Raw genomic sequence first — 10,414 nt, forward strand, 5'->3', positions numbered from 1 at the left:
TCCAGTGTTAATCTGCTAAATTGTAATTACTTTGCTACTATTGCCTATTTATTGCCTTACCTCCTCATGCCATTTGCACACACTGTATATAGTCTTTTTTTTCTATTGTATTATTGACTGTACATTTGTTTATTCCATGTGTAACTCTGTGTTGTTGTTTCTGTCGCAATGCTTTGCTTTATCTTGGTCAGGTCGCAGTTGTAAATGAGAACTTGTTCTCAACTAGCTTACTTGGTTAAATAAAGGTGAAATATATATATATATATATATATTTTAAATGCCTCTCCACTATTTGACCTAGATATTTTGTGTGTATGTATTGTGATGTAGGCTATGTGTGCCAGTACTTCTGTCCTTGAGCTGTTCTGTATTATGTCATGTTTCATGTTTCATGTGGACCCCAGGAAGAGTAGCTGCTGCTTTCGCAACAGCTAATGGTGATCCTAATAAAATACTAAATACTCCCAACACCACCACCACCAACACCACTAAAACCTTCCATCAACACCACCACCACCGACACCAACACCACCACCACCCACCAACATCACCACCACCTCTACCAACACCACCACCACCAACACCACCACTAACACCACCCAACAACACCACCACCACCAACACCACTAAAACCTTCCATCAACACCACCACCACCGACACCAACACCACCACCACCCACCAACATCACCACCATCTCTACCAACACCACTACCTCCACCACCACCCACCACCACCATCACTACCAACACCACCACCAAAACCTCCTCCTCCACCACCACAACCACCACCAACACCAACAGCTCCACCACCATCAACACCTCCACCACTACCAACACCACCACCTCCACCAACACCTCAACCACCACCACCACCTCTACCAACACTGACAACACCACCACCTCTACCACCTCTACCACCCACACATCTACCTCTACCAACACCGCTACCTCTACCAACACCATCACCACTACCTCCACCAACACCAACACCACTACTTCCACCAACACCACTATCTCTACCTTCACTACCTACACCAACACCACATCCACACAAGCACTCTTGTTATGTCTGCTTTACTGTAGACTCCCCTCGAATTGTGGCCTAAGGCAAGCTATTAGCATCCATCCCTGAGAGACACACACACATTCTCTCTCTCTCTCTCTCTCTCTCTCTCTCTCTCTGTCTCCCTCTCTCTCTGTCTCTCTCTCTTTCTCTCCCTCTCCCTCTTATTTATATTTTATTTATGGAACACAAAGAGTTTGTTCTGTGCTAATGGAGTAAACCTGCCCTGAACTCTGACTTCCCTCTACAATGGGCAACACAATAGTAAAATACCCATCAACCCACCTCAATGTAGAGACTCTCACCTACGCACGCACGCAGGCACGCACGCAGGCACGCACGCAGGCACGCACGCAGGCATGCACGCACACACACACACACACACACACACACATACACACACACACACACACACACACACACACACACTGATCCTGTAGAAATTGAATTGTGTGTTAGAGGATAACCTCAGTTCATTTCCCTATTTAGCGTAAGATAATTCGCTTTTTCATTAAAAATGCTCTTGGTTAAATGTTTATCTGTCCATTATGTCCACTTGTCAATCAGATCTCTGGACCTCAGACAGCCCCTTTAGCTTATACATGCTCAGATGACTGAACATCTCTTTATGGGGCATTAAAACACAGAGGGACATTTTGATTACTCTGCAACAGTGGATTATCTCTCAAATCTATCAACCGTGACACAAGAGGACATTGTGTTCAAATCAAATCAAAGTTTATTTGTCACATGCGCCGAATACAACAGATACTTACAGTGAAATGCTTACTTACAGGCTCTAACCAATAGTGCAAAAAAGGTATTAGGTGAACAATAGGTAAGTAAAGAAATAAAAACAACAGTAAAAAGACAGTGAAAAACAGTAGCGAGGCTATATTGTGTTGTCTTGTGCACAGTGCAATCAACAATACAGTATACGTGAATCATTTTCCTACTCTTAAAGTATGGACATCTTGACATTCAGTACGCAATATCAGACTGGCCTCTAGTGTGTTTGTGTGTGTTTGGTATCAAATGATCAAGGCATACTATATATACATTCCTTCCAACAGGGAAGTTTAATGAAAGCGAAGCAAAGAAAAAAACAATAACAACACAATATGTTAAACAATAAAAATGTATCTGCAATGTTGAATAAAATAAAATAAACTCAAAGAATAAGACACAACCAAAATCTGTTGCAATGCAGGTAGCACAGTATGGAACAAAATGTAAAAAGTGACTATTTTCCCATGTCTGTAAATTCAAAATACCCATGATAAAGGTAGTCATGTATATCTTGTGTGTTGTGCTATTATGACAAAAAAAACTACAAATACGAAAATGTATGCACTCACTACTCTACCTCGCTCTCAATAAGAGGGTCTTCTAAATTAGCAAAATGTAAATGTTACAGTCTGGGATCTGGTTCAGGAGGGGCCAGTTTGATCCACAAACGGTCCCAGAAGGCAGACTGCAGAGCCGGTTCCTGAGGCCAGTCCAGGTAGGTCCTGGTCTTGACCAGCCTGGCCAGGCGGTGGTGGGCACACAGCTGGCGAGGAGGGATGTCCTCCAAGAAGACCAGGATAAGGATGTCCCTGTGCTCCACCAACAGACGCAGGGTGGCCAGTCGTAGCTCCAGGGAGCACCAGTTACTGCGCAGGTAGTGACGACTCACCACACACAGGGTGTGGCGGCTGCTGTAGAGGCTGTCTGTGATGTTGTCCACAATGTCCTTCCCCAGCTGGAAGTCCCTACTATGCAGACAGAGGCGCAGGTAGGGAGGCCCCCTCTGCTCCAAGCCCGGCAGCAGCTGCTCCACCACCCAGCGCTCGTCTCTACCGCTGTACGACACAAACACATCATAGCAGTGGCGCCCTCTGGGGTTGGGCCTCCGCACGGCCTCCTCCATCCAGCCACGGAGGATGTGGCAGAAGGCCAGCAGGTAGTCCCCAGCCAGCTGATAGAGCACCGTCACCAGCATGAAGAGGAGCAGGCCCAATGAGGTGCAGAAGAACAGGACAAAGCCCACGTCCAGGGAACAGTTGGCCTCTGAGTACCTGGCAAAGTTTTGGATACCAGTCTCATCTTTACAGGTCAGATCAGCCTCATTGGGGTGCCAGATGATGACCTGGATATGCCCCTGACCCCTGGCCCAGTTGTCCAGCCAGGTGTTGTCACAGCTACAGTGCAGACGAGGTCTGTAGAACAACAGGTAACTCAGGCTGGTCAGGGGCTCTGGGAAGGTCTCTAACATACTGAACTCCTCTTCGACTTTGATTGACAGCTGCACGAGGGAGTGCAGGTCTCTGCTCAGCTCCTCCTCCAGAGTGAGGATCCTACAGGAGATGAGGTTCAGGCTCTCCAGTTTGGTCAGATTGCGGAACATGATGGCCAGCCCCGGTTGCAGGATAAGGTCAACTCTCATCAGCTTAAGATACCTCAGCTGCACAAGTGTGTTCAGGTCAGTCATATCTACAAACTCTGCATAGAGCATAGACTGGAAGTCAAAATACTCCAGGGAGGGGAAGTACTTTGCAGCAAAATGAGATCCACACAGGAGGTGCTCCGTCATAGCTGTGAGGCTGACGACGGACTTGAAGAACGGCCTCCAGCAGTCCTGGAAAGACACATTTTTGGCACGGACCTGAAGGGCCAAGCCTAGTTTAGGGGTGCTGTTGCTGCCGATGATGATGTTGATACAACCGAAAAAGGAGGTAATGTTCATGTACATCAATCCCGGAGGGAAGACCCCAAATATGTGCGTCAGATTTAAAGTCACACGCTTCTCCCACTGGCTGGCTGGATGGTGAATGTCCCCTAAATCTACATTCTTCAGTGAAGTGAGGTGAATGAATGCAAAAGCTTCAATGTGTACAAGTGGGTTTAGTTCCAGTGTTAGGGTCTCTAAGTTGTGCAGGCCAAATAAAGTGTTCTTTGTAATCTGAGAGATATTGTTATCCCTTAAATTTAGGATCCTCAATTTACCAAGTCCGTTAAATGTAAAGTCCGAAATATTGTTAATGTTGCTGGATTCTAGATCCAGATGTTCCAGATTTTTCAAGCAACTGAACTGCTCTGAGGTGATACTTGGCATGTATAGGGTCAAGGAAAGTCTCTTCAGCCATGTGATTGGGCCCTGAGTGTGAGTGTCACAAAGCTCAATGCACTCAGGTTTAACGTCCCAGTATCTTAACACTGACACATCAGTGAGATTCTTCAAATAATGGATCAAGTTGACTCTAACATTATCACTATGACAGATGCTGAGTCTGAGCACCTCGATCCCCTGACAATTTCTTATTGCAGACTCTGAGTAGTTCTCAGTTTTATGGTCACTTATATGAACTTGTCTGATTGATAGTTTGAATACAGTCTCACAAACCGATTCAAAAGAAATGTTATTGTTGAACACAAAATGACGAAGCCTGCTGATACCAGACTGCAGAAGCTGTGTCTGTAGTGCATCATTGTCAGGCAAAAAAAGAGAGGAAATGTTTTCAAAGCATTTTAATGCTCTTTTTTCTAAACGGTGGGCATTAGGGAAGTTAAGAAACACCTCTTGAAGACGGTAGAAATAAGGAAACTCAAGAACAGCTCCGTTGGTGTCAGAACAGTTTGGCTGCCTTAAAATGACTATGCCATCTGAAGTGAAGTCCAGGGCTGTCAATGACTGTGACATATTGACTATCCTACATAGCAAATCAGAGAGTTCTTCTGCACAACTATCGACTGTGAGTTTCTTCAGAAGAGGTATCCCTCCTAATGCGTCCGGTGCCATCACAGAAAGCCTGTAGTTCTCAATGGACAATTCCTCAAGATTAGTCAGGTCACTGAATGTGTTAGGTAGAAGTGAGGAATTGTAACACTGTTCCATACACAGCAGATAGAGTTTCTTCACATGGGACAGCCCCTTGAAGGTTCCAGGGAGAATCGTGGACAGACATCCGCGTATGTGAATGGTCTCAAGGACGGAGAATCGAGATAAAGCCCCAGACTGCATCACAGACCCACTCCTGATCTCGAGACAGAGAGCCTGGTAGTTTGACGGAACAATGGAAAGGTTGAGTTTGAGATCAGATAAATCCCAGCAAACGGCAGTTAGGTTGCTGTGAGGGCAGGAACTGGAGTGAATGGAAAGCCAGTAATTCGTTTTCTTGTCATAGAGGACGCATTTATTACTTAACCAACCCCAGGAGCCTATGATCCAAACCACCAATAGTTCAAACTGAGCAGAGACCAGCCTCATCTTTCTTTTGAAGTAGACACTGGTCTGCTAGGATGATGTGAAGCCGTCTGTAGTTTGTCCATAGTAAATCACTTTCAGCATCCTGTTTCTTATCCAGTTGGGATTTTGTCATACAGTGTAGGTTGATTAACAAATCTGTCTGGGATTGTAGATATATCATCAGAATACTCCTCTATCCTATGGTATGAGGCGTCGGTGGGATCGCTTATCCATTGGACTGAAGATCTGGTGTTCTTCCACTGCTGTGTCTGTTAACGGAGTTGTATCTGTGTGCAACTCCTCTTGATATTTTGACTATATATGGGTTTTGCATCTCTGCAATCTCTTCCTGGTCTATTTTTTATGAACTCTTAGATACTTTGAGAAAGGCTGTAGGTTACAGATAAGATTATTCTTAACACCTCTTTCTCGCTTCCTCATAGCTTCTAAATAAGAGGTAGTGGTTAGCACTGTCTTTTACTTCTGAGTTTGTCTTCAGTCTCAAGACCTGAGAAAAATCAGCTTTTCATTTATCTGACCTCCATTTATCTGCATATTCTGCCCTTATATTTAGCCTCAAAATTAAATGTTTTACCATTTTCTTTTCAGGACAACCAGGGCTACAAGTAGAACACAAAAGTATTTGACATAAACAGTTGAATTCATGAGTTTTATTGACAAATGTCAATAAAGAAATAAGGTCAGCCAAAGTACAGAAATGGTTTGCTCAGTGGGAAATGAATATCCAACTAGTCAGTGATAACTGTGTGGAGTTTGTAGTTTGTGACAGCGACTATGTGAGTTTATTACAGTATTATAGACACTATGTCCAGGGATTTCCTACGATTTTTTATGTAGAACCCCTTACCTTCTAACGACTGTTGTGTAGATTTGGAGCATCATAGAGCAAAACATGTTACATGAGTGTGTTCGTGAGAGTCTCAGCTTTTCATAGACAGCTCAAACCATTCTGATGTTTTTGGGAAAAGACCCGGCCCGGACCCCTTGGGGGCCCTTGTCTCACAAACACCACTGTAGCTCAGCCCCCGTTAATCAAACTTATCACATAAATGCAGAAGAAATGGCTGGGGTGTTGTCTTGTCTGCCACTGTGTCAGACATGCCATGTTTCTGTGGTCCATCACTGTGGGTTACTAACAGAGCACCTCTTGCTCTACTCTCTGGGTGGATGACGAGATGCAGTCTGTGCATGTGGACAGGTTTGGGCGTGTGTGTTTTTAAATGTGTGTGTGTATTTGTGAGTGTCTGTGTGTGTGTATATTTCTAAGTGTGTGTGTGTATACCGTGTGTGTGATGAAGCAGCATGGCTCACCCCTCCTGGCCCCCTCTATTAGACCCCGCCCTCTCCGTGGCTGCCCCAGGCACTAATGTCACTTCCCATCATGCCGTGGGAGCGCTGGGTTGCTAAGAAAGCACTCTCTAGATGTACGCTTCAAAGTGGATGGAACTGCACCGTCAGGGTCAGAGACATATTTCAGAAATGTATTTCATTACATGGATTATTATTTGATGATTATTGCTAATGAACTTGGCAACTTGAAAGCGTGTTCATGCCCAGAACTTTCTCCTCTTTTCCCCATTCAGCTTTTTTGTGTGAAAACAACAACATTGTGTCCACATTTGCGTAAACCCCTGTGATTCCTTTAATTCTCACTTCCAGCCCAACAGCAAAACCCCAGCTGTTTCCAATCAATGATGGTCAATTTGCCATCCATCCATCTGCCCATGCGCTGATCCATTCATCCATCCATCCCTTAATCCATACCTCCATCCATCCCTTTATCCATACCTCCATCCATTCAACCCTCTACACTTTGTGATTCTGTGTGTAGTAGTATGGAACCCATGCTCCTGTCGCCTGTCTCCTTGCCCTGGAAGTCAGAGCATTACAGCCTGGCTCAGACCATCCATATTTCATACAGCATTTTGCAAACAACAGATTAATAAAATATGCTGTAAAAATGGCCCCCTGCATCAGCATATCACCATGGCCTATTTCTCAGTTTTTTTGAATGGGTGCACGTTGGTGGGTGTGGGTGTGTGTTTTCAGTGTGACTAGGCCGGTGTTGTGTCTCTGTCGTGTGTGTGAGAGAGAGAGAGACTGATATGCTGCACTGCCAGCTATCTCCACTGTCCTGTAAGGTTATTACTTCCATAAAGAGGTATTTACATTTGTTCATCCATTAATGGCTGACATAACAAAAGAGAGAAATGTAATTACCAACATGAATAATAACACTTCCTATTTTCCTGTTGAGAGAGGTAAGGACATAATGGGAAAGACAGAAAGAGCGAGTGTAAGAGAGATAGAGATTAAGGCAGGAGAGGATAAGTGAAAAGGAGGAAGAGTAGAGCAAGGGGAAAGAGGGGCAAGACATGGGTGTAGATAGATAAACCCTCTAACTATGTGTGAACCTGAATACATGTGTGTGTGTGGGTGTGGGTACACACTTGAACAGGAAAGGTTATGACCCCATGGTTATCTGGGTTATCTTGATGATATACACATGCAGTACTAGAATAAACGTAAATAGCTGTAATTATGGTAATATTTTCTTTATCCTGAAGTAAAGAGGGCGGCAGTGCTTGGTGCCATGTTGTTGAAGCAAAGTCATGTCACAATGAAACCTGCCAACGAGGCTAGTGGCAAAGACACACGGTTACTGTGTGTGTGTGTGTGTGTGTGTGTGTGTGTGTGTGTGTGTGTGTGTGTGTGTGTGTGTGTGTGTGTGTGTGTGTGTGTGTGTGTGTGTGTGTGTGTGTGTGTGTGTGTATGAGTAAAACATGCCGGTGGCAAAGACAAAAAAAGCCCAACGCCAGTTGATGTCTCCAGGAGAGAGAAGGACTGACAGAAGACCTCTCTATGTCCTCCAGTAAGAGAGATGGTGTGTGTGTGTGTGTATTTGTATCAATGTTTGTTTGTATGTTTGTCTTTCACTGTGTGTGTGTATGTGTGCATGTTCATTTGCGTCACTGCATTTGAAAGCATCTGTGTTTCACAAATAACCCAATGAACAGCGTTAACCTTAATGGTTCAACCTACATGTGTTTGTCAATATGATGTAGGTATGAGTCATTTCTCAGTTATCCTGAGTGTGTCATGCAGAGGGTGTGTGTGTGTGTTTCAAGTTTTCAAGTTTTTATTGTGTGCACAAATACAGTGAAATGGCTTTTTTGCTTGCTCTTTCCCAACAACACAGTAATGAATATCAGTAGTACTATAAAAACAAGTTAAGTACAACAAAAGCACACTAGAAATAGAAATAAGAAGAACACGAGAAAGTATATAAAGGGTCAGTTCCAATACCGTAAAATATGATTTACAATGTGCAGGGATACTGGAGTGTTAGGGGTAGGTATATATAAGGGTAAGGTGACTAGGCATCAGGATATATGTTAGCCACGGCTAGTGGTCTTCACCCTTTTCTCGGTCACCAGCCAGCCTTATGTCGGACAATACCTGCCAGTCTGCAGAGCGCGATATCAACCCAGAGCATATTGGACTGCTTCTCTCTACCACATCACCAGATTCCTGCCGCTCTGGATCATAGCTAGCTGCAAACGAGTGGCTACTGTTAGCTAACGCCTTTGTCCCAAAGCAAGCACCAGTTAGCCTTGAGTTGGCCTCGAGCTAGGCCCATATACCAGCTAATTCAAGGGCTACAATACCTCTTTTGCCAATTGGCCTGGACCCTTTATTGTCGACACGGAGCCCCGCCGATCCATCACAACTGGACTGCTGATGTGATCGCCTGATTTGGTCTCAACAGGCTATTATGTTACGATGTCGCCGAAGAACCATCTGCTAGTCCTGGCCCGCTAGCTTTCTGAACGCTGTGTCCCCTGCTCGCCTAGCGTAGTAGTGACTACCGAATGGCACCCTGACTCACCTATTACTGCTCTTTTGACCCTATGATCACTCGGCTACACAGCTGATGGCCCCTGGACTGTTTCAATAACACCTCATTTTGTTTACCTGACGGCCCCAGCCTCGAACTCAGCTCCTGTATGGACCTAACCGACCCGCTCTGCCCATTCATCGCCATTTACACATTGTTGTCTTCGCTCTCCTGATCAATACCTGTGATTGCTTTATGCCTTCTCTCTAATGTCAATATGCCTTGTCTACTGCTGTCTTGGCTAGTTCTTATTGTTTTATTTCACTGTAGAGCCCTCAGTCCTGCTAAACATTCCTTAGATAGCTCTTTTGTCCCACCGCACACACATGCAATCCAGAGCTTAAACCTCACCTGGCTTAACTGGTGCCTCCAGAGATGAACCTCTCTCATCATCACTCAACGCCTAGGTTTACCTCCACTGTACTCACATCCTACCATACCATTGTCTGTACATTATGCCCTGAATCTATTCTACTACGCCCAGAAATCTGCTCCTTTTATTTTCTGTTCCCAACGCACTAGACAACCAGTTCTTATAGCCTTTAGCCGTACCCTCATCCTACTCCTCCTCTGTTCCTCTGGTGATGTAGAGGTTAACCCAGGCCCTGTAGTCCCCAGTTCCACTTCTATTCCCCAGGCACTATCATTTGTTGACTTCTGTAACCGTAAAAGCCTTCATGCATGTTAACATCAGAAGCTTCCTCCCTAAGTTCGTTTTACTCACTGCTTTAGCACACTCCGCCAACCTTGTTGTCCTAGCCATGTCTGAATTCTGGCTTAGGAAGCCCACCAAAAATTTGGACATTTCCATCCCCATTCTCCGGCAAGAAATAACTGCCAAAAGGGGGTGGAGTTGCAATCTACTGCAAAGATAGGCTGCAGAGTTCTGTCATGCTGTCCAGGTCTGTGCCCAAACAGTTCTACTTTTAAAAATCCACCTTTCCAGAAATATTGCCCCCCATTTATCTTCAGAGTTCGTACTGTTAGGTGACCTAAACTGGGATATGCTTAACACCCTGCCGTCCTACAATCTAAGCTAGATGCACTCAATCTCACACAATTGATCAAGGAACCAACCAGGTACAACCCTAAATCCGTAAACACGGGCACCCTCATAGATATCATCCTGACCAAACTGCCGCCTAAATATACCTCTGCTGTCTTCAACCAGGATCTCAGCGATCACTGCCTCATTGCCTGCGTC

At 44.9% G+C, this 10,414-nt stretch overlaps 1 protein-coding gene across 1 annotated transcript; it reads right to left on the reverse strand.

Moving 5' to 3' along the window:
* Window positions 1-1,906: 1,906 nt before the first annotated feature.
* On the reverse strand, window positions 1,907-5,565 carry LOC110525401 (toll-like receptor 13). Its single transcript, XM_021605470.2, has one exon. It carries the CDS (start codon window positions 5,310-5,312, stop codon window positions 2,475-2,477), a length of 2,838 nt encoding a protein of 945 aa, XP_021461145.2. The 5' UTR covers window positions 5,313-5,565; the 3' UTR covers window positions 1,907-2,474.
* Between the last annotated feature and the right edge of the window lie 4,849 nt (window positions 5,566-10,414).

Source organism: Oncorhynchus mykiss, chromosome 6 (assembly GCF_013265735.2).
Source record: "Oncorhynchus mykiss isolate Arlee chromosome 6, USDA_OmykA_1.1, whole genome shotgun sequence".
Classification (NCBI taxonomy): Eukaryota; Metazoa; Chordata; class Actinopteri; order Salmoniformes; family Salmonidae; genus Oncorhynchus; species Oncorhynchus mykiss.